This window comes from Vanellus vanellus (assembly GCF_965231255.1).
Source record: "Vanellus vanellus genome assembly, contig: HAP1_SCAFFOLD_33, whole genome shotgun sequence".
Lineage (NCBI taxonomy): Eukaryota > Metazoa > Chordata > Aves > Charadriiformes > Charadriidae > Vanellus > Vanellus vanellus.
The window spans coordinates 1,252,726-1,276,949 of NW_028128339.1; the positions used below are offsets into that span (position 1 = coordinate 1,252,726).

The following is a 24,224-nucleotide window of genomic DNA, read 5'->3' on the forward strand; positions in this document are numbered from 1 at the left end:
AGCACTGGATAGATTTGTTGTGGGTCTGTGCCTTCAGTGTTTTCCTGCAGTATTTCCCTCATCGATCGCTTCTGTTTTTTTCCTGACAGATTCAGACGAAGACCGTGGCCCAGTGTGTGGAATATTACTACACCTGGAAAAAACACGTCAGGTTTGGCGCCACCCGACCAGGACAGACAGCCAAAAGACTCCAGCGAGGCATGGATGAGGTGGAGGGGGCTGAAGAGAAGGTAGGAAAACTGCCGGGGGTGGGTGCAAGATGCCCCATGGACGCATTGTCTCGGGCTCTGGGAAACGATCCCCTTCACATTAAACTTGCTTCTGATGATTTTCGGGGATGTTTCGTGACGTCCCAGTGCTCCGTCACAGGAACTGCCGGTGATCCGCCTCTGTGTGGGTCTTGCCAAAATGTTCCTTGCCAGGAAGCAGAAATGTGGCTCACAGAAATACATATTATTTAGGGTTTTTTTTTGATGGCAGCCACTGGGTAAGCATGTCACTTCAGTTCTCTGTAATTCTACTGTTCTGCTGAGGACAGTAGAAATAATATGGTTTTTCTTTCACCATCTGTCTTTGCACCCCATCCTCCCCGTTGAATTTCAGCATTGTTTTGGCTGTTTTAGCGTTTGGAGGAGCTCAGCGGGGCAGGCTGGGGCTGATAGAACGCGTTCCACCCAGCACACAAATAAACCCCTCACTGCCTAGGCCGTTTGGGGATGTTTCCAGCCAGTTTTTCGCTTTAGCTGTCCCCCTTGCTGAGGAGCAGGAGAAATGAGCACAAGCTGTCTGGTTTACAGGCTGGTTGCAGCCCAAAGAAGAGGCGCCGGCTCGGGCCCACCAAGAAGCAGAAGAGCAGCGAAAAGACGCCCCGTGGCACAGGCAGTCCCTCCCGCCATCCCGGGGACGCTCCGCACGGGGTTGGAGGCGCAGGCGATGCAGCTGGGTTTCCCTGCGGGCAGTGTGGAAGGTGAGCTGCTCGCTTTTTCTTCTTGAAACTCACTGCTTTGGGCTCAAACAGATGGAAACTCTCCGAGATGGCTGGGGGGGAGCAGAACTAAGGGCAGCTGGAGGATTCCCACTGTCCCGCCGCCACCTGCTGCTTTTGTTGGACTTTTAGCTGAAACCGCTGTGTTTTCCTGTGCCTTTGAAGGCCTCACGGTCTCTTCCCTGAGGTGTTGGGGCACCTGTCCCGCGCCGCACATGGCCACGTGTTGTCACCACCATTTGTTTAATAGCCGCTTTTCCTCTGCGCCTGTTGGAGCAACGAACCTGTCGGGATTGTTCCTGCTCAGTTCCATCCTCCTCCCGTCTCCCCTGCACTCGGGGCTCCTCCGTCTCCCGTTGACTGCAGCCACAACGGTTTCTCTCTCTCTCTTTGAAGGCCCTTTCCTCCCATTACAGGCCTGGGGCGGTTCATCTCCTTGGGCGAGAATCCCAGCGTTTCTCCTTTGTTTGGCTGAGAAAAAGGTTCCACTGAAGTTTCTTCTTGCGGTTTGCGGCCCGAGGGCTCCTGCGCTGCAGTCGCTCGTGCCAAGCGACATTGCTCGTGCCACGCAGAGCCACTCGAGTTTCAGTCCGACCCGATTTTGATCCATCGTGATGTTAATTCTCCTATTTTAATCCCCAATGATCTGCCGTGTTTAACCAACGAGGTCCCACCCAGCCGGGGGTACCGGCAGAGACTGTGTGGCACCACGCAGCAAAACGCACAAGAAACTCACAAAATTAGAAGTAATAAAACGTCGTCTAACAAATTTTTTTTTCTTAGAAAAGGAGTTAAAAATCCCCGTTTGTTTTTTCCCTTCCAGGGTGTTTGGGACAGTCAACGGGAGGAACGCGCATGTGAAATACCATCGCCCACGGGAGGATCGGAAGGCCCTGGGGACGTCTTCAAAGGGCGGCGAAGCCGGCAGAAGCCCAGAGGGTGACCTCCTCCCGTTGGCAACTGGGCAACTGCCGGTGCAGCCCAGCAACCAGGTCCCTTTCCTCCACTAAGAAAACCCACCCACCATCTCTCGCCTCTGGCAGCGCCTGAGCTCTGCGGAGGGTCCACCACCACGAGGTCACCCCCGCTCCAGAAAGACCCAGAAGATAAGAACAGCAGAGAATAAGGTATTGTATTTAATAGTGTTTCCCCCTTAGGTGATAGTGACGTGTAGATTTTCGGTCTTAGTTAGGCATCTTTTAGCTCTTAGTTTTAGGCTTTAGTGTTGTTCTGATAGGAGTAAGGTTTGTTGTTCTTCTGAGAGGAGTAAGGTTTTTTTTTTTTTATGTGTTCTCCTCAATTTATTAAATTGAGCTGTTGAACGTTCAAGTCCTGGGGCTGCTCTTGCTGGGTTTGAGCCAGAAATAATCGAAGCCGTCAAAACCCGTTCTGTGCGGTTGGTGGTGCGAAGCAAAGGAGAACCTGGGCCTGCGCCACACAGTGCTGTTCCCGGGTTGGTTTTCCCACTGGAGAGCGCAGCGGCACTGCCATGACAAAGCCGGCAGCAGGATTGGGGCGGGTGAAGGCATTGGATATCTGCGAGGCCTCTTGGTTATTTGCCAGAGTCGGCGTTGGCCTTTCGTGCTGCGCTGTAGCGCCCATCGGTGTTTGTTTGCACAAATAACGCAGCGTTTGGCAGTGACAATGGTGGTTGGGTTAGTTCAGGGAATGACATCTAAAGAAGGGGGCTGGTCTCTGCTGGCGGTGTACCGGGAGGGAGAAAAGGTTTACTTTTCGTTGCCAGGCCACCTGATTTTCATGGCTTTGGTTTTTTATTTTTTTTTTTTTTGTTTGTTTGTTTGTTTTGTTTTGGTTTGGTTTTTTTTTTGTGTGGCTGAATATTCCCGCCCGGTTGAAGCAAATCTGTATTTTGGTTCTGTTTTGTCTTTAAAGTATTGATCTTCAGGTCTGGGCCATGGTAAACTTCTTTCCCCGAAGCGCCCGCTTTGCAGAGCGGGTACGAACATTCTCCTTTTGTTTCCCATCACTTGTATTTATAAAAAAACTACCCTAAAAGTCAGAAGAGGCATCGGTGTGTTCACACCTCTTCCCTAAGCCTGCTCCTCACTGCCGGTGCTGCCCAAGCGATGCCAAAAAGGCGGGAGTTTGGGAAAAATACCCGGCACCCTATCTAACTGTGGTGTCCAAAACCCCGCGGGTCGATTTAACCCCCCACTGACCCAGGGAAGGGCTCCACGTGCCAGTTCCTGTTCCAAGTCTTGTTGCTGTTTCACATTGATTCTAAAAAATCAGAATGTGGATGCAAGAACAGAATTTGGACCAGATTCTCCGGCACCAGGACAGTGCACCGATGCTCCAGGGCGCTTTCCCCAGCAGCGAAGGCCTGGTCTGGCAGGAGGGCGGTGGCGGGGATGGCGAGGTACTGCCGGCTCAGCCGCCCCACGGCCAGGAAGCGATGCTCGTTCTTCCACCAGCTGGTGCTGTGCTTGCAGAGGGGCTCCAGGATGTAGTTTTCCAGTTGCTGGTGGATCTCGGGCATGCTCTCCATTGGGTCCTACCGCAGAAGGATGTCGTAGCTACTCTGAGACGGGGCGCTGGCGCATGGGTCCTTGCGAGCAGGCAGCTGGCTGCCGGCATCTGCGCCCGTGGCTTTGGAATCTGAGTTTGGCACCCCAGACTGGGTGGCAGATGGGGACTGGTGGTTGCAAACCCACAACAGCGTGGTTCTCACTGGCTGGTGCAACTCGCTTCTCAGGCTGGGGCTGAGAAACTGCATCTCCTTGAAGCGCGGGTCCAAAACAGAGGCGATAACTGCTGGGCTTTCGAGCACTTTCTCGAATGCAGTTCCCTTCAGTTTGGAAGACGGCAGAACACGGAGAATGGCATTACACGCGATCTCCTCCTTGGTGTATTGATTGGACAGGGAATCAGTCAAAAGAGAAAATAAGAAAAATTAATTTGTTTTCTACTTGGATGGCAGAAATCTACGAGAGGCAATAGAAGTCGGATGGTTGAACAAAATCTTGCATGGCTTTGAGTTTGCCCTGAGCTGACAGCTGCAAAGCCTATTGTGAAACCTACTCATTTTTGTGATCGTAGTGATTTTTGTTTGTGTTTTGTTTAGATGTCTTAAGAGTATCGTTATCAAGCAATTATCTCCCCCCCAGCCCCGCCATGCCCACCAGCAGCAACGGGCCGATGGGATCCTCAGCTGTCAGGTGGGGGGCAGCGGCACCAGGGCAGGGAGGGCGATGCCTGGTACCCCCGGGCGGGCCATGCCGACGGTGTGGCTGGAGAATGCTCCATGGCTGCTCACTGCGGCATTTCTCATGGCTGGGGGGAAACACGTTGGGAGCAGGGGGTGGGGGTGAATGGGGGAGGCAAAGCATCTGCAAGGGGCTGTGAGGGCCATGGAAAGGGGAGTGAAGGGCATCTGCAAGGTTGGAGGGGGTAAGGAGGGTGGTAGGTGTCTAAAATAGGGTGCTGGGGGTGTGCAAGGAGGGGGGACAGCAGGCCGCTGAAAGGGGGTGTAAGGCATCAGCAAGGCATCTGCAAGGCAGAGGGGTGGGGGCTCAAAGGGGGAGGCGAGGGGTACCCAAGTTGGGTGCGGGAGGGATGTGAGGAGGGGAGGAAGGCACCTGGGCAATGCCTGTTGGGGGTCTCCCCACCAGACCCCCCCTCCTCCGCATCTCGATGTGACCCCCTGGTGATGCTGTGGCCCTTCAGAGCAGGGGGACAAAGGCCACTGTCCCCACAGAGCCCCATGCCACCCGGTCACCTCAGCTATTGTCCCACCGGGCGCTTGCACGGATGCGCCTGGTGTTGGGGTGCAGGCAGGAGGTGGCTGGGTGGTCCCCCCCTCTTTCTGCATCTCCTTGGCCCGGGGGAGGGCCTGTCCGCCCCCCCGCTGCACCCATGGGACCCAGCTGCAGGAGGTGCTCTCGGGGGCAAACGAGAGGTGGGGAATTAATTAATCTGCCCTGAAATTACAGCTCACGGGAAAGACTGAGAGGAATTTGCGTCTCTGCCAGCAAGGGAAGACGGTCATGTCCTGGTGATGCTCAGCTGTGACCTGCGTGTGTCCCCCCCTCACAGCCCCACTTTGGGGCTCTGGAGATGTGTCCTCTCCCAGGTCCAGTCCCCGTCACAGCCCAAATCCTGGCTCAGGAGCCGGAGGGGTCCCTGCAGGGGATGGTGCTGACCCCCACGATAGCAAAGGAGGGAGCCACAGGACCGGTGGCTTCGTCTGGGTAGGATGGAGATGGAGAGGGGCGAGGAGGGGGGTCTCCTGCTCCACCACTAGAGCAGCTCCCCCAGTTTGGCCCCTCATCCCCTTATAACACTGGGATCAGTGTTATTAATTACACTTTGCGCGAGATTAATTACATCAATCCTCCCTCCTGCTGCTGGTGGCCAGTCCAGCTTGCGAGTGACGGAATGAGGGGGCTGAGATGGGAAGTTTGCCTGCTCGTGCGATGCTTTTGGCCTCCCCTGGCACCGGGAGGACTCAAAGCCGGACCTGAACCTCTGCTTTGTGCTTTTCCTCATCCTCAATTACACCAAAGCTTCCCCAGGGAAAGATTTTTCTTTCTAACTGGAGGAGTTGCACTGAGACAGGTAAACTGAGGCAGGACAGTCAAAAATCCCTCTCTCTCCTGCTGGGACAAAAAAAACCCTGCAGCAAAATAATAATTTGGAGAAGTTTTCTTGAGATGGAACAACACCCTCTGCTCCGAAACTCAAAAGTGAGCTCGCCATCCCCTTTCCCAGCCCAGTTTCGATGATTTGATGTTTTCCAAGCGCCTGGCAGTGGCGGAGAAGGACAAAGAGGGAAGGCGAAGCGTCTGAGTGCTGGTAGCCATCCTGGGATGGGATAATTTGCTTTCTGGAGGCATCTCTCTGTCCTGCTCCGTCCCATCCCAAGCCCACACATCCACAGATCCCATAGACTTATTAAATCCTTAAATCCTCCAGCGATTTCCTCAATGAAATAACCTTTCTGAGTCCATTTGGGTGTCTTAATCGGGAAAAAGAGGGTTTTGAGTGGCACCGTTTCCTTCGGTGGCATCTCTGTGCGAGGTTTGCCGCGATTTCTGCTGCAACAACTGGGGAAGGGCGATGGGATTCTCGGAGTGTCTTGCCACGGACCCGCTTGGCTTCTTTCTCCTGTATTTGTGCCTGAAGCTTTAATACTAAATAATAAAAAAGCAGCAGAGATCTGAGCTTGGATCCCGATGGGATTTTAAAGGATTAGACCTCGTTGTCACCCTCCTTCGCTGTGTTATTTTACATCCCATGTCACCTTTCAGGGCGAGCCGGGGCTGTCAACCTTTGTGCTGAGCAGCGCCAGGGAGGAAGTTCATGACAGCAAATGAATCTGTAGGCTGGAAATGAGGGATTAGCTCCGCTCGGAACATAAAGTAGGGCTGGAGATAGCTGGCGGAAGCGAGGAGAGTAAAACATGGGGCTTCCCTGGACATTTCCGTACGGCATAGGACTTGGTCTGTCTAACGAGGGTTTATGGAAGCCGCGAAGGGACGGAGGCCGTGCCAAAGGGAGACCTCCCTGAAACACCCTGATTTGATGCAGGAAATGTTGATGAAAATCAGGGCTGCCCCATAACGGGCATTTCCCCAATGGTTTGTGCCTCACGTGGTCTTTTGGCAGTTTGGGCTTTCAAATACACCCAAACACTGTGTAACACCTTTTGCCCTGCCGAGATGCAGCGTTTCCACCCCTTTTCTCTATTCTGGATAGTTTTTCCTCAAAACAGAGCAGGTTTCTCCCCATCCGCTAAGTTTTCCAAGCGGGATCAGTATTGGGGTGTATGGCTTTAAATAACTGCCGGGGTCACCCTGAACATTCCGATCCCAGCAACGGTCGCTGTTTATGTGCTGGAGATGGTGCAGACTGGGAGTCACTGGGCTGCAGTCGGAGGGTTTGGTCCCCCGATTGATCTGGAGGCTCAGTTATCCCCCAAAACCGGTGACCGACTTGAGGATGAAGCAGGAGGAGGGTCCCAAAATGACACTTCTGGAAGAGTTACAGGTGGGAGGGCTGTGCCGAGGGGCTGCGCATCCCCCCAAAAGGGGGGGAGACTTCCCAAAATCCCACTGGCATGTCACCAGAGCAGGGAAGGATGCGGGGGGACGATGCTTTGTGCCCTGCCGGGGGCAGGTTTAGCATCGTGGGTGGGAGCACGGAGCCAAAATGGTTTCTGAGAGAGAAGCAGACTTTCCCCATGTTGCTCGGGGGGGATTTGGGGAGCTGTGATGCCCAAATCGCTCCCTTTATTCCCACTCTGACACCCCTGTAACACACTCAAGCTCGCTATTGTATTTAAATTGCGATTTTATTTCAATTGTGATTGTATCTAAGTTGCGATTTAATTTAAACAGTGATTTAATTCAAATTGGGGTTTTATTTCGGTGGCGATTTTACTTAAATTGTGATTTAATTCAAATTGGTGTTTTACTTAAGTAATGATTTTACTAAAATTGCCATTTAAAGCGATTTGATTAAGCCCCTTTTGTCCCGTGCCTTTTCTGAGGATGGGGTTTGGGTTTTTGATTTTTTTTTCCGGTAAATCTGGAGGGGAGTAGACGCATTGCTGAGAAGGGACGGAGGGTGGTGGAGATCGGCGTGGGAGAGAGGACGGGAAAGCCACAGGCGTGTCATAATCCGGCTGCCGGGTGACACGGGCGAGTGCCGGGAGGTGGCGGGGAGGTCACAGCAAGTCGGCTTTGAAATTAGTACTCGGGGGCCAGAAAAAACTCATTCCCAGATGGGAACGTTTGTTCCTTTTGCTCATTAAATTAACTGGTGAGCGGGAGGTGTGAGCTTCCCGAGCGTCGCTGCTGCGCGGCGGCAGGTGATGCCATTCAGTCGAAGCAGGGATTTGGGGGATAAAAAGCAGATTTCTGGTGTTTTGCTCTTCTCTAAAGAGAAGGGTTTCCTGGAGGCCCTTTCAAAGTTGCAGTTGCGACTCGAGTGTGAGACGTGGTTGGGTTTTTATTTCTTTGAGCGTGGTGATCCCGGTGATGCCCTTCCCCAGCCCAGGGGCAAGGGGAGAAGAGAACGCCTGTAATTCTCCTTTGGCTTTTAAGGCACAGATGCTCTTCGTGCAGCACTGGCAGTGGTATTTCAGCCAAGGAGGGCATTAGCTGTTAGCCTTTGGCTTTTCTTTTGAGGAGAAAAACGCAGTTTTGTGTGGAAAGCAGGCTTGCAGCAAGAGAAGCCCGAGCCTGGTTGGGCTGAAGTCGAAGCTTCACCCTTGCAGGTTCTTGAGGGCCTTTGGAGGTTGATGGTGGCCATGTCCTGTGGCCAAGTGCCATCTAGTGAGTCCTGCAGGTATCACTTTTGGAGAATGAAACTGGCTGTGCTCAAAAGTGTGGAGTTGGGTTCCCCCACCCCACTCCACCCCAGTTTGGAAATCCCTTTTTTAATTTTAATTTTTCGAAAGGAACCACAAGAACGAAGCAGGAGGTTTGGTTTTGGTTTGAAACACTCAACTGTCTCCCCTTTTAGTAAAGCCTTCCAGACTCACGGTATATACAATACAGGTGACATTACAGGTGGTTTTATTTGGGTATGGGAATAAAAACCTCCAAGTCCGTGTTTTTAGGGCTGTGCCTGGAGGAGGAGACACACAGAGGTGTGATGCTCTTGGGCTCGCGTGGCCGCAGGGATGGGTGATGACTGGGAGGACGTAAGGGAGCTCTCCTCACCCGGCCCCAACTTGTACCTTCTTCTCCTCACTAAACAGAGACACGACGAGGAGGCGGTGATTGACCAGGGAAGAACGAGCACCGCTGTCACTATTCACTATGAGAAGGAGGAGCTGGAAGGTGAGTCGGGAGAGGTGCCACCAGCCCCACGCGTTTTCCCGTCGCGCAAAGTCCCTGCCACGTCCTGTGCTCAGCGTATGCATCACCTGCAAATAAACAAGCACAGTTATTTTCACATTGTTTTAATATTATGGCTTTTAGACAGAGGGGAAAAAGCCCCCATGGCATCTGCGGTGTGAGCGTTGGCCACAGAGCTGGGTAGTTCCCAGCTTGTTTTCTCAGAGGCTGCTCTTGGCTTGGAGAGGTCAGGAGAATAAGTTGATGGCTGCAGACACAGGGCTGTGATTTTCTTTTTTTTTTGTTCCAGACTTCATTATCACAGGACTGATTGGATCTCCTCTTGTTGCCTTGTGCCATACAAAGATTTTAAAAATAATTACCTTCTGTGGCTGCTTAATGAGCAGGTCTGAGTGTTGTCCAGCCAAAGCTGGAATTTTAGACAAGGGTTGATATTTTCAGGGCACTTTTAGGTGACCCGGAGCCATCGCTTGTTGTTGCTCTATTGTTGCAAAGTTAAACAGGCTTGGAAAAAAGGATGTCTCTGACATTCAGGGATGCAGTGAAACTAAAATGAAGAGAAGTTGGTGTTTCCTCCTGGGATGGATGCGCTGGTTTAATCGTGGCAGCGGTGTCAACCGTCTCCACAATATCGAGAGTGATGCGAACACTGCTTTTTTCGCAGGCCACCGCACCCTGTCCGTGGGCGTGCGGATGCCGCTGGTGAGGCAAAGCCACCGGTGCCACCGGCACCACCGACCCCACCGCCAGAAGCATCGGAAGAAGGAACGGGAGAAGGACTGTGCCCCGATGGAGCAGGGCTACCACTGTAAGTCCCGCCGCAGCGTTCACGAGCCTTCTCGGGGCTGTGTGGGTGCCGGGATCCTCTGCAAGCAGGTCTGTGTGGCTGATTTGTGTGGTTTGCTGTTCTTCTGAGGGAAAGTGGCATTATTTGGGAGGCAGTTGAAGGCATAATGGATTGAGGCTGGTCTTCCTTAGAGGGATCCTGCCATTAAAAATGGAAACGTGGGGAAGGAAAGTGGCCCGTCCTTATGCAGACGTGCAATAGATGCTTCTCCTTCTCCGTGGCTCTGTGCAAGCCCGGCCAGACCCGGGGGAGAGGGGCTAGCCCAATATTTAGGGCTGAACTGGTGCCGATCGATGGCCACTTTGCGTATGAGCGTGACGGGTCGAATGCAGGTGTGGTAACGGGATTTATCTTCTGCCCCCAGACACCCCATCCCAGCGGGTGCAGTTCATCCTCAGCACCGAGGAGGACGAGCAGCATGTTCCCCACCACTTGTTCACTGAGCTGGATGAGATCTTCCTGAAGGCGGGTGAAGATGCCGAGTGGAAGGAAACGGCAAGGTAAATCCCTGCCACCGGCTGCGGTGGCAGCCGTGGGCTCTGCCTTCCGCTCTCTGGGACGTGAAGCTTTGCAGCTGCAGGTGCCAATGCGCGGAGCCTTCTCCTCTTGCCGCCCCGTAGCTGCACCAAAGAGGTTGCAGAGCTGAGGCTGTTTTCTTGCAACGGGGCTGATCGTGCCCAATGTCCGCAGGTGGCTGAAGTTTGAGGAGGACGTGGAAGATGGTGGCGAGCGCTGGAGCAAGCCCTACGTGGCCACGCTGTCCTTGCACAGCCTCTTCGAGCTGCGGAGCTGCATCAGCAACGGGATGGTGCTGCTGGATGTTTGTGCCAACAGCATTGAAGAGATCGCAGGTACTGAGCGCACTGCGACCCGCTGGGAACGGCCGAGCTCAATTTGCCGTGGTGCCCTTCACTCCCGTATCAAGCCCTGCCCCAATGGCACGTCCTTTTCCAGAACCTCCACTGTGTTTTTAAATTGTGGGTTGCTTTTTGGATGTAGACTGGGTGTACAACAGTCACATCAGCTTTTTCTCCCAGTATGGGAGCCTTTTGAAAGCAATTTGTGGGGTCAGAGAGGCGATTAGAGAATATTCTCCGGCCAGAAAGGAATGTCAGTCTGTGTAAGAGCTGAACCTCCTTAAATAAGCTACTTACTACAAGCTGTTTCTTCCTGTTCTTGGTTTTTTTTTTTCCTATTGCCTTAACATCCAGGATTTAAGAGCTTTAAAGGCAGAGTTTATCTGGCAGGTGACCAAGCAGCATATTTCTGTGGGGAAGATAATTGAAGTTAATTGAAAAAGCGGCTTTGGAGAAATTATCTTTGACTGGCAGGTCTCCATTCAGCCCTTGCAAGAGCTGGAGAAGTCGGGGCCGTTCTTAGCACATTTCTCCCTGGGCTTGGCAAATTGCAGTGGATGGGCAAAGGAAACTCTGGGAAAGTCTGTGCTAGAGATTGCTTATAATTTGTTGACATGTGTCGAGTCTAGAAAGTCTGTCTAGAAACGCCAGATCGGGCAAAAAAATCACATTATCTAGGATGGGGAATAATTATCTGAGCGGAGTGATGAATAAGCACTTTGATGATGGCTTTTAGCAAAAGAGAATTCTTCCTTTGGCTGCAAAGGCTGAACTGCATTAAAACGTCTTGCTAAGCAAGGCTGAGCCCGCGTTAGGGTATCCTGCGTGGCGCAGCCTTCGCCGGGGGCTTGAGGGGTCGGGGCTTGGGGACTTTCTGCTCTGATGGCTTCGTTTCCCGTTGCCATCTCCAGATATGATCCTGGGCCAGCAAGAGCAGTCCACGGAGTTTGATGAGCGCACGCGGGCGAAAGTTCGAGAAGTGCTTTTGAAGAAGCATCACCATCAGAACGAGAAGAAAAGAAACAACCTTCTCCCCATCGTCTGCTCGTTTGCTGACATGAGCAAGAAGCAGTTAGACGTGCATCCCCTCGGCAAGCCAGGTGAGGGTTCCTGCAGGGTTCGGTACCCGGTGAGGGTTTCTGCCAGGCTTTGGCACCAGGTGAAGGTTTCTGCAGGGCTTTGGCCACATTAGACTTCTCCCGGCAAAGGAGAAGTGTCCCGATTGCTCCTTGCCTGTCTTTCTCAGTGTCTTTCTTTCTCCTCCCAACCCAAACACTCACTCCTCATCCATCTCCCACCACTGCAGAAGCTAAAAATGGGGTGAACCATGACAGCCATGCGATGGATCTAAGCAAGGTGAGACACTCGTAGCTTTCTTACGCCTTTAGGGCCAGATTTGCTCTTGCAAACTTGGCTGCAGAGTGTTCTGCAGAGTGCGGTGGGCTTTGCTTTTGGGGTAATGGCTGAAAATCCCTTGTCGTGCCCAGGCGGAGCTGCGCTTCATGAAGAAAATTCCCACCGGGGCTGAAGCGTGCAACGTGCTCGTAGGAGAGCTGGATTTCCTTCGCCAGCCCATCGTGGCATTTGTCCGCCTGAGCCCGGCTGTCCTCCTCTCGGGCATGACGGAAGTTCCCATCCCAACGAGGTCTGAACGAGAAGTGCAAAGTTTTTATTTAAAAAATAACCACCACAACAAAACACCAAATTCACGCATCAGTTGGGCGTCCCAGGGGAACACGGCCAGTGGGAGCAAGCACGTTTCTCCCACCCACATCTCCGTGCTTTCATTTCTCCCTTCCCTGCTGGAGCTTTTAAACCCATTGGCCAATTTTAATGAAAGTTGGCCCCAAACTCAAATTTGCATTTGGTTTTGATGCATTTCAAATTCATCACTGGAGTCAGTGAGCCTACACGTCCCCCCTGGAGCCACGCTCTGGGCTGGGAGCTCCCAGGGATTTCCTTGGGCGCCCTTTGAGTGAGGCCATGTTCTTCTCTCTCATTTTGGTTTTCTTGCCTAGGTTCCTGTTTGTTTTGCTTGGACCAGGAGGAAAAGCCCATCAGTACCATGAGATCGGCAGGTCCATGGCTACTATCATGACGGATGAGGTGTGACGAGATAAGAGATATCTCTGGGTCATTTTTTGGGGGCTTCACCTCTCCCTGTCTCTGTAGTAGTGAGGAAGAGGGTTTGCTGTCCCTCTTAGCTGCCTGCAGGAGGCTAAAATCCCACCTGGGCTGCAGCCCGCGCCTCATCCTTCTCCCCAGGGTCCCCAGCATGCTGTCCCCAGTGGTGGCATTGCCAGGGCCAGTGAAACTTCTCCTCTTGAAGCAGAAGGCTGTGGTATGCCATGGGGGACGGGAGCCTGGTGGAGATGGTTACAAATACTGTGATGCACAGATTTTTCCTTTGGGGGAATATTTCCTGCCATTTCCAACAGGCGATATGCGGAAAATGACCTTGCATTTAGCCAAGAGCTTATTGCACTGGTTAGGACATCCGAGATGGGTCGTCCTCTCACCAGGTTGTCTCCTACGGCAGGTTTTCCACGACGTTGCCTATAAAGCCAAGAACCGGGCTGACCTGGTGGCTGGCATCGATGAGTTTCTGGATCAGGTCATGGTTTTGCCGCCAGGAGAGTGGGATCCCTCCATCCGAATTGAGCCCCCGAAAAACGTCCCTTCGCAGGTGGGTGCTGCGGCAGAAGGAGGCACGAGGGGGACAGGCAGGAGGGCAGCACGGCTGGGGGTGCTCCTCAGGGGCCCAAATTCACAGGTCACGTACCCAGCCCAAAAAGCAAAACAAGCCAGTGGCTGCAAAGACATATCTTTATCTTATTTCCATTTTAACAGGAAAAAAGGAAGGTGCCAGAAGCTCTCGATGACAGCGCTTCTCACAGCAAGCCGGAGAAGCACAGCGGTCCTGAACTGGAGCGGACAGGAAGGTGTGAACTGAAATAGTTTGGTGGGGTGTTTTTCTGTTTGCCCCTAACATCTGAGTGCGCACCTCCCTTCTAGCAGAGTTTTGGGGTGAACTGGGTCAGTGAAGGGGCTCCAGGTTCCCAGCTTGGTCCCCTGGGCTGGGTGGGTGGGAGATTTGGGCAGCTGGGCTCAGCCGCAGCATGGTTGCACACAGGTTTTCTTGCTTTGGGGTGGAAGCAGATGTGTAAGTACCTCCAGGTAGAGCTCTGCTGCTTCTCAAAGTGAGGGACTGTTGCAATAAGAGGGGGTGGGCTCTCAGGTTTGGTCTCTTTTTCTTTTTGTTGGAGGGGTTTTTTGTATGCCTCAGTTTCTACTGGGGCTAAAATGGGAGAAGGAGACTTCTTTTTAGCAACAGAAGTTACTCTGTGCTTGTGATTGTCCTTCCTCAGCCAAGAAAACTTAATGCGGTCTTCCACAAAAATGGTTTATTTTTTTTTTTTTTCCTTCCTCCAGGCTCTTTGGAGGTTTGATCCGGGATGTGAAGCGAAAAGCCCCCTGGTTCTGGAGTGACTTTCGGGATGGTCTGAGCCTGCAGTGTCTGGCGTCCTTCCTCTTCCTCTACTGTGCCTGCATGTCCCCCATCATCACCTTCGGGGGACTGCTGGGGGAGGCGACCAACGGCCACATAGTGAGCACCTCTCTCTGTTGGGTGGCACAGGGGAGGACAAAACTCCTGCAGAAGTCCTTGCTGCAGTGAATTTGCACTTGTGTTTTTCCCCCTAATAATTTAATTACTCACTGCTGCCTCTCTTCCCCGGACAGAGTGCCATGGAGTCGCTGCTGGGCGCATCCATGACCGGCGTGGTGTATTCCCTCTTTGCTGGCCAACCTCTCACCATCCTCGGCAGCACCGGCCCCGTCCTCGTGTTCGAGAAGATCCTCTACAAATTCTGCAAGTAAGGCTGGCTGCTGCGGCCAGGTGCTGCGAGCGCCTTTGGAAGAAGGCAGGGATGGAGAAAGGATGTTTTTCTTAGTGGTAGTTGGTAGATTTAAGTTGTCTTCTGTGTCACAGACATCACGCGCTGCTGCTTTAGTATGTGACGGTGCAGGAGCCCTTGGTCTCTGAAGGATGGATGGGTGGTTTGGGGTTTTTAGGGTTAAAGTGAAAGAGCAGGAGGAGGAGAAACCACAAGGATGTGGATGCCCGAGATGGACTGCACAGGGAAGATGAGACAAATGACTCTGGTTTGGGAATGAGGGAAGATTTGCTTTCCTCTCAGTACAAACTCGGGCACTTTTTTGCATGATTTTTGCTGGAAGTGGAAATATATTTTACCCACATATCCAAAGAGTTTTCTGGTCCAATGTTTTGATGATTTTTGAGAAAGCAGGAGCTTTTCAGGCAAAATGGATATTTTCCATGACAGTCTTTTTGTTGTGGCAACTGTGATGGGAGATTAACCCCCCTTATTGCAATTAAATTTATTATGAAGCCCCAACTTGCTGGCAGCAGGTAACTGGGTGCAAACCCAGCCGGTTTCGCTGTTAGGGCATCAGGGTGATGTGGGAGAATACCACCTTCCACAACAGGGACCTGACCTCAATTAGCCTCCGAGGCATTAACACAAGGTCATTGTTAAATAAGGATTAATTAGCCTCTCCTCCTGCGGGCCCACACCCTGTGCCGCAGCCCCGAGGCTGTCTGTCGTAGGACGCGGAAACTGCATTTACCATCCGCAGCCTTGACACGCTCCTGAATTGCTGCCGACTTTCCCCGAAGGAAGGCACGGCTCGGAGTCTCTTGCTGCCCTCTCCACCCTGCGTTTTCTTTTGCTTTCCCAGGGACTATGCGCTCTCCTATCTCTCTCTCCGGGCATGCATCGGGCTGTGGACCGCCTTCTTCTGCATAGTGCTGGTGGCCACCGATGCTAGCTCTTTGGTGTGCTACATCACCCGCTTCACCGAAGAAGCCTTCGCCTCCCTCATCTGCATCATCTTCATCTACGAGGCTCTGGAGAAGCTGAGTCACCTGCGAGTGACCTACCCTGTGCACACGCACAGCAAGCTGGACTTCCTCACCATCTCCTAGTGGGTTTCTTCCTCCTAAAACGCCGCTGCCCCTTGGCAGGAGCTCAGGGCTGCACCTCCATCGCCTTCCCCTCACCCCCGTCTTGGCTTCTCTCCTCCCAGCTGTAAGTGTGAGGCACCGACCCATCCCAGCAACGAAACCCTGCAGTTCTGGGAGAGCAACAAGATCAATGTGTCTGGCATCACCTGGGAGAACCTCACGGTGACTGTAAGTGCCCCGAGTCACTGCTTCCTCGTGTCGCGGCCGCGGGGTCCAGGGGCACTGGCCTGGTGCAAAGCTCAGAGCCCTTCAGGTGATGATGGGCTTCCAACTGTGCCAGTGCTGCTCTGAAAAGTTGTTACTTCAGTGTGTTTAACCTCCTTGGGCCTGGGAAGGAGAGTCCACCTCATCCCCGACATGGTGGGCAATAACTGTTATCCTCAGGACAGTGGTTCTGTCTGGGAGCAAGGTTCAGTGGGTGCTTTGGTTATTGGAGAAGTTGGAGGACTTCAGTTCATGCTTGAAGGCTGTAATTAGCTTCCTTAATTGGTTCCTAGTAACTCCAGGCCTTGCTTTCTTACTCAGCGCTGTCTGAAGGTACGTGCATAAACTTGCATGTCTGAGCAGCCCCTTGGGCCATTGTTGCTGGAATCAGAGCTCAGGCACAGGGTGGGACGCTCTTATGGACATCTTCACCCCCCTTGGCCGTGTCCTGTGAGCCCGACCCTGGGAAGGGACAATTTGTCTCTTCTCCTTTCCTGTCGCTGTTGTCTTAGCCCTCCTTCCCCGTTCCCTCCTTCCCCGTCCCCAAGAGTTTCCAGTGTTTCCTTCCCCTCTGGTGTCTTCTTCAGCCACGGTTACCTGCTGTTCAAGCAGAGGATGTGCCATAGGTCTGTGGTACGGTGTCCCATCACATCTCCTCTCTCCGCTGTCTGTGTAGTTCCATGTGTCACTTATTCAGCTGCTGTTGATCGTTAAATATAAATCTCCGCTAGCTGCAGCCATCCCGAGGTCACAGATCTTGGAGCAAGATCCTCCAAACTCCCTAGTTATCCGAGGTTTCCTTGCCGCATGTGCACTACCTTTGTGTCCTGATGCTCTGTTTCCCCAGGAATGTCGGTATTTGCATGGAGAGTTTCGTGGACCTGCCTGTGGACACGATGGCCCCTACACGCCCGATGTCCTCTTCTGGTGCTGCATCCTCTTCTTCTCCACCTTTGTCCTGTCGGGCTTATTGAAGAAGTTTAAGACCAGCCGTTACTTCCCGACCAGAGTAGGTAGAAGACGGTGGCCAGCAGCAGTCTCCACACTCATTTCCCAAAATGGCTTTCCTGGAGCACTAAGCAGTGTTTGCCACCACTTGGTCAAACTGGGAAATATTGGACCTTGAAGGCCAAACTTGGATGTCCCTCACTCATTTCCAGGAGTGCAAAACGATCGTAGCGTTTCCCACCTGCCTCGTGACCTGCCCCGGAGCAGTTTTTTGCCCAGGCAGTGGGAAATCGGGTCTTCCAAAGTTGGTTGTCTGTTGTTTTTTTGTTTGTGTTTTTTTTTCACCTGGTGTGCCCAAGGGGAAAGTTGATTCAAATGAGGAACTGCCATAGAAAAAGACACAAAAGACACTGTTTCTTCCTTTTGAGGAGTAAATGATGCCTCAGTGCCTTATTCCCATTGTAGCTGTGAGTGCAGCTGTAGTGGCAGATGTCTGTTTCCTTATTTTTTAAGTTATTGGCTTTTTTTTAGGGTTTGAATTTAAACGACCCTTTTCCACCTAATTAAACTTTTTTTATTGCCTGACACCAGATCTCGCAGGTACAAACACAGCAACAGTATCTAACCGAGGGATTTGGCTGCATCTTCTCAGAGTGGTGGGAATTTGTTAACCAGCCTTAATGCTGTTGATGTCTTTAACTTTTCCATCTCACAATATGGCCCCGTTTGTGCTGTCCCTTTCAGCTCTGCTTTCTTGCCCCAGGTACGGTCCACAGTAAGTGACTTTGGTGTCTTCCTCACCATCGTCGTCATGGTCCTCATTGACTTCCTGGTTGGGATCCCGTCGCCGAAGCTCCACGTCCCCCACATGTTCAAGGTAATGGGGTGTTTTGGTGTGGAGCCACTTTCAGCTCTTGGGGATGCCACAAGGTGATGCTGGGACAGGACAGGGCTGAGTCTGGAGATGCTGGTGGTGTTACCATCTCCTCTTCCACCTCCAAATGCATTGTTTCCTTCTGGAAAGAAGACGCCAGCCCCAAAACTTGATACCTACAGAAGTATCTATAGGTGCTTGCGACGAGGACGCTGGCACTGCTGAACCCCGTAGGAGAGGGTGACACGAAGGCAGGGCCAGGAGATGAGGCGGCACAGCGATGGAGAGGAAAATCAAAGCCAGTGAAGTGGCTGGGCTGGGAGTTGATCCTGATGTGTGTTTTGGCTTTGTTGCAGCCTACCAGAGACGACCGCGGGTGGTTGGTCAACCCCATAGGGCCCAACCCTTGGTGGACGGTGTTGGCCGCGCCCATCCCAGCTCTGCTCTGCACCATCTTGATATTCATGGACCAGCAGATCACGGCTGTCATTGTCAACAGGAAAGAGCACAAGCTGAAGGTAAGGGGCTGCAAGAGCTGACCCCATCCCCACCCCACTCTGGGCTGCAGGTGTGGGGAGAAGCTCCTATGCCAAGTGCTTTGTGAAGGCGTTGGTTTGGGACAATGTCAGGCTGTGTGGCAGGATGCTCTGCTGGATTAGTGATGTCACAGGGAGCAAACGAGGGCAGTTCAGATGAGCAATCTTTTGGAGGAACAAATTAATTTTCAAGCACTATAGAAGCGTGTTTTTGTTTCAAAACGCCAGCAGGAGCTGGGGGAACGAACTGTTTTGACACACTGCCAGGGATAACTCGGGGTCACGCCTTGCTTGCCAGTGGTAGAACTTTCTTTATGAATGAAAATAGTCTATTTTGTTTGGTTTTTTTTTTTGAGAAGTAGCTATTGCACAAACCTCCCAAATCCACTTGGTCTGAACTCCTGCCAGATTTTCACGCAAGGTGCTTGCGCAGACCGGATCCATCCTTATTTTTGCCAATTCTTCTCTTAAATTTTCAAGAGGGTGACTTGCGCCCAAGTAGGGTTTGAGTCTGAGTCGCGACGTTGTCCTCGCTCTTGTGCTGTGAGATGCTCTGTTCCTTGTTTTGCTGCCCACAGAAAGGATGCGGGTACCACCTGGACCTTTTCATGGTGGCCGTGATGCTCGGGGTGTGCTCTGTGATGGGGCTGCCCTGGTTTGTGGCTGCGACTGTCCTGTCCATCACCCACGTGAATAGCCTCAAAGTGGAGTCTGGCTGCTCAGCTCCAGGAGAACAACCCAAGTTTCTGGGGATACGAGAGCAGAGAGTCACCGGCTTGATGATCTTTGTGCTCATGGGCTGCTCTGTCTTCTTCACTTCGGTGTTAAAGGTAAGAGGAAAATGCAAAACGCCCAACAAGCGTGAACTTTTTGGAGGTTATACAAAAACCATCCCCTCCATCCAGGCCTGAGTAGGTGTGGAGCAGAGGAGGAGGCAATCCCAAACCTTGAGGCTTGGCCCACGGTGGGAAGCAGCCTCAGTTATACTTTCCAGCCCTTCACACCCCAGTTTGGTGTCCTCGAGGCAAGCGAGCAGGACAACTGCTTTAATTCCCAGGTGTCTCTCAGGCCCACCTGTGTTTATGGGTTCCGATGAAGCGGATTCAGACCAGTACACTGCTCTCTTTCAAGCAGGCAGCACCTTATGGGATGCAATTGGCTCCCCCAAATGCCTCCCAACAGCCTTTCCCAGTAGCTAAACACACCAAAATCATCCCCGTGGGCTTCCTTGTGTGTTCCTCCCTGTTACGGTTTGAGAGACCCATAACAATCTGTTGTCATTTAGACAATCATTCTATCACCCGATGACCCCTCCCCACCTGGGAAAGGGAAATTGGGAAAAACAAGAAAACCCGAGAGATGAACTATAAACAGATTTAATAGAATAAGATTAGATAATTAACATTAACAGCACTAAAGAACTGATATTGATCCCGACACCAATACAGAATATGCAAAGATTATACTCAGCCAATTCTATCAGTAGGAAGCTGTGCACTCCCAGCAGTGGACAGCAAATGTGGGACACTGCGAGCGCTGCGGCTTCAGGAGGAAGGGAAGGCCTCAGGGCTCCGGCACCAGGGCACGAAGTTCTCAGGATGGCAGCCATCAAGGGAGAGAGAGAACTTCGCAGCAAACTTTCTAATTTATAATGAGTGTGATGTTGATGGTATGAAATAATCCTGTTGGCCAGCTTGGGTCAAGTGCCCGGGTCTCGCTCCTCCTCATCCCTGCACCTGGCGAGCTCGAAAACACTGAGACCTTGAGACCCACACACCATAGCTGGCTGTAAAGTAAATATTTTCACAAATTCAGACACTGGAGTCTTCTAAAAAAGCGAAGATTTTCCCAAGCATTAGAAGAGAAATTAGTCCTGTGTCTCTCAAACCAGGACACTCCCACAAAATCACCTCAGCTCTAGGCTAAAAGGAGGCACTTCGCTTTTGGGTGTTGCCGCAAGAATGTGTAGAAATGTTCTTCTGCCGTCACAGAACGTGGTGTACAGTAGCATGGGTGAAATGGTCTATTTTCCTCCAACCTTTCAGGAAAACAGGATTATTCTAATGAAACGTAACTCAGAAGCTCAGCCTAAAGCAGAGCATTCACTCACTCACTCGCACGCACAAAACCTCTACAGGTTAAGAGGTGACACATCTCCAACCCTGTGGAAACTGGAAAGTTTTAGGCAATTTTAGGCAGTGCCTCTAGAAGAAAGCACTAATACTGAAAAAGCAATTAAAAAAATAAATTATTGCATTCTTTTTTTTTTTAATTTCCCAGTTTATACCCATGCCTGTGCTTTACGGTGTCTTTCTCTACATGGGCGTGTCGTCACTCAGAGGGATTCAGGTATGGACTCTTACAGCGTGCAGCTCCCTGCTGTGTCATCTCCAGAGACGCAGGAAAAAAGCAGTGGTGTGGGAGAAAACCTCCCCAAAAGCAGGCAGTGAAAGTATTTTGTATAAGGAAAAGATTGGTGGGGGCACAGGAGGTACGTAGGGTGGGAGGACCAGGCAAGTTCAGCGCGCTCTGCGTCACGGTTTGGGACAGGGCAGTGTTTGGTGTGGTGAAAATGGGGGAATTCAGTGCAAAGCGAAGGCGATTTCTACTGCCGGTGGGAATCCTCGCTGGGGGATTCAGTGGGCTGAGAAATGCCAAATAACAAACAGAAGAATAGAATATATTAAAAATATATTTTTATAGAAGAACAGCGAGGGGGGGTGAGATGATCTGAGGAGGACCTGGGGGTGCGGACTGATGAGAAGCTCACCGTGAGCCGGCAATGCACGATCGCAGCCCAGAAGGCCGACCACATCCTGGGCTGCATCAGCAGAGTGGCCGGCAGGGCGAGGGGGGATTGTGCCCTCTGCTGTGCTCTGCTCTGGGGAGACCCCCTGCAGTGCTGCCTCCAGCTCGGGGGGCTGCAGCACAGGAGAGCCATGGACCTGGTGGAGCGGGGCCAGAGGAGGCCCCGGAGATGCTGGGAGGGCTGGAGCCCCTCTGCTGGGAGGACAGGCTGGGAGAGTTGGGGGTGTTCAGCCTGGAGAAGAGAAGGCTCCGGGGAGTCCAGTGCCTAAAGGGGCTCCAGGAGAGTTGGGGAGGGACTCTGGATGAGGGAGGGGAGCAATGGGACGAGGGGGGATGGTTTGACACTGACAGAGGGCAGATTGAGATGAGATATCAGGGAGAAATTTTTCCTGTGAGGGTGGTGAGGCACCAGCGCAGGTTGCCCTGAGAATCTGTGGCTGCCCCATCCCTGGAGGTGTTCAAGGCCAGGTTGGTCGGGGCTTGGAGCAACCTGGGCTGGTGGGAGGTGTCCCTGCCCAGGGCAGGGGGTGGGACTGGATGATCTTCGAGGTCCCTTCCAACCTAAACCCTTCTGTGATTCTATAATAGAAGGACGTGGAATAATTGCAATGTGGTGGGCAGCTCTCATGGACACACCGGTTTATAGATGGAGCAAAGGGAAAACGGGTGCTGCTCCCGGGAGGAACAAAGTGGGATCCAGGATTTCTCACTGCACGCGAGATCCTGAAAACTCCTTCCACGTCCCAACAGGGCCGGAAACTTTCCGCAGCCCCAAGGGGTAACTTTTCTGCTTTTATTTTGCAGTTCTTCGACCGCTTGAAGCTCTTTTGGATGCCGGCAAAACACCAGCCGGATTTCATCTACCTGCGGCACGTTCCCTTGCGGAAGGTGCATTTCTTCACTGTGATCCAGCTCATCTGCCTCGTCCTGCTCTGGGCCATCAAGGTGTCCCGTGCTGCCATCATCTTTCCCATGATGGTAAGAGCCGGTGCCGCTCGGCAGCGGGACGTTTGCAGCGTCGGAGTGAGACGTAGCATCATCTCACACCTCACCCCCTCTCCCTTCTTATTTTGTGAAGGTTTTGGCTCTCGTGTTTGTCCGGAAAGTGATGGACTTCTGCTTCTCAAAGCGGGAGCTCAGCTTTTTGGATGACCTTATGCCAGAAAGCACGAAGAAGTTGGCTGATGCCAAAAATGAAGCCAAAGAAGAAGAGGTGATGCTTGCTGGGTGCTCGGGGCTGGATGTCTCCCTCGGGCTCTGAGATTGCCTCTTTCCGTCACAGCTTCTCTTGAAATGTTGGGGGAAGATCTGAACTCAATAGAAATAGATCCTGACAGCCTGGATCCCGCATCATAACCTTGTTTTTAAATTAGCAGTGAGCTTAACACTTGAATAGCGGTATAATTTTTAAAGGTGCCATTTATAATAAACATTATAATTATGATGGAAAGATTTGCTCATAAGGGTGGTTTTAACTCCCCCCCCCAAAATGTTTGGAGTGAAAGGTCTTTCCCCGGCTGCGCTAACAGAAGGTCAGAAGGAGAGGGCAGCACGTGGGTTTTGCTGGGTGTTTAGTTTATCTCCACTTCGATCATAGACAGAGAACTTTGATTTGTCCCTTTTTATGTCAGGAGTCCCAGGAGATGATGGAAGCTGCTGCTGCAAACTCCGTTCGGCTGCAGCTGGGCAAGAGCAGCACCGCGGATATCCCAAAGCCAAGCAGCGACAGGTAAAGCCCCACCAAGCAGCAGGACCCCCGGCAAGATTAGCCTGAAGGGGGTTGGCAGAATTTTCACTGCGTTTATCTTTGCTGAGCATCCCAGCGCCATGCACTCAGCTTGGCGGGAAGAGCAAATTTATGGGCAGGGCGGGCGGCAGAGCGCTGGCACAGGCTGCCCAGAGAGGTGGGGGAGTCTCCCACTCGGGAGACATTCCAAACCCGCCTGGAGGTGTCCTGTGCCACTGCTGTAGGTGCCCCTGCTCTGGCGGGGGTGGGACTGGGGGAGCTCCAGAGGGCCCTTCCAGCCCTGACCAGTCTGGGATTCTGTGCAGAGCCTTTGCACAGAGCTGTAGCTCTGCGGCTCTCCGGCTCGCCTTCCAAACCTCCTCCTCCCGCCCAACCCGCTGTGCTTATGCGCAGCTTTGGTTCTCCTCCCCCCCGTTCCTCTTGCTGGTGCTGATGCGCTGGGTGGCGTCAGTTCCCACAGTCACAGATTGCGCTCTCAAATATTTATTGCAGGACTGATCCTTCGGAGATTAATATCTCGGATGAGGTGTCGAAAACAACCATGTGGAAGGCTCTCACTATGAGCATGGAAACAGCCTGAATCGGGGGAGGAAAGAGGTAAAGGATCGCGTGGGAACGTGGCCGTGCTCCTTTGCAAGCGGTGGCACGTGCCTACGGCTTTTTGTATTTTTTTGCCGGCAATGCCGAGCAAGCGGCGAGGGCTGCGGCACACGAACCAGCTCCTCTCTGCCGGCGCGGTCCCACGAGCGGGGCAGCAGCCCCACTGATGACGCTCTCCCTCCTTTTCTCTCTCCTCCCTCCCCCCAACTCCAGTTTTCATGTGTAGGAATCTTGACTTTGAAGGAGAGGCGTGAGAACGTGACTCGGGGATGTGCCCACGCAGACATGGGCAGAAACCGCTTTTATTTTGTTTTCCAGTTGGCGGATTCCCCTTTAAGCCACGGCGATGGTTTCAGCTGTCCTTGGTGTGCTTCAGGCATTCCCTCTCTCCAGAGCAGCAAACTGAGGTGCACATGACAGTCAGTGGGAGTTCGGTGGTGTTCCGCCTCCGTGTGTTCGTGTGTGGGTTGTTGCCGTTTTGTAGCAGTAGAGGGACTGCTGCCGCTTCATCGTTCGGTGCTATTTTTTTAATATCTCACTCCTCCTCTTCTGTTTCTCTTTTTCTTTTGTTCTCCAAAAATAAACTCTGAATGTTTCTGTTGTATGTGACGCATTCTCCACTTTCTTCTTCATCGCGACCAGGTTCTCGGGTCTGGTTTGGGGTCCTGCCTTCAGTTCGCCCTTCTGTCTCTCCCTGGCAGGAGAGGGATGCCCTCCGTGGCGGGGCAGCGCGGAGCGCCCGAGCAGTTGGGCCGAGGCGAAGGAAAAGCATTTGCTCCCTGCGCTCCAGTTTTACATTGGGTTTTTTTTTGGAATTTTTGTTTGTTTGTTTGTTTGTTTTTATTATAATTATTTTTCTTGTTTCGGCTCTGCCGTCAGCCTGGAAGCTGCAAAAGGCAGAAATGGTGCCTTCTCCTCCCCCGGCTGTTAAATTAATATAAGGCA

At 52.4% G+C, this 24,224-nt stretch overlaps 1 protein-coding gene across 1 annotated transcript; it reads left to right on the forward strand.

The window, feature by feature from the left end:
- Positions 1-200: 200 nt before the first annotated feature.
- Positions 201-23,259, forward strand: LOC309684580 (electroneutral sodium bicarbonate exchanger 1-like; the record flags this gene model as incomplete). Its single annotated transcript, XM_082500467.1, has 24 exons — positions 201-230; positions 8,712-8,793; positions 9,476-9,619; positions 10,023-10,158; positions 10,349-10,509; positions 11,427-11,615; positions 11,762-11,871; positions 12,003-12,160; positions 12,534-12,621; positions 13,055-13,201; positions 13,366-13,457; positions 13,948-14,122; positions 14,257-14,390; positions 15,277-15,522; positions 15,625-15,730; positions 16,614-16,775; positions 17,478-17,591; positions 17,945-18,106; positions 18,703-18,954; positions 20,405-20,473; positions 21,737-21,910; positions 22,011-22,145; positions 22,564-22,661; positions 23,172-23,259. The coding sequence occupies 24 exons, from the start codon at positions 201-203 to the stop codon at positions 23,257-23,259; spliced, it is 3,252 nt and encodes a 1,083-aa protein (XP_082356593.1).
- Positions 23,260-24,224: the final 965 nt, after the last annotated feature.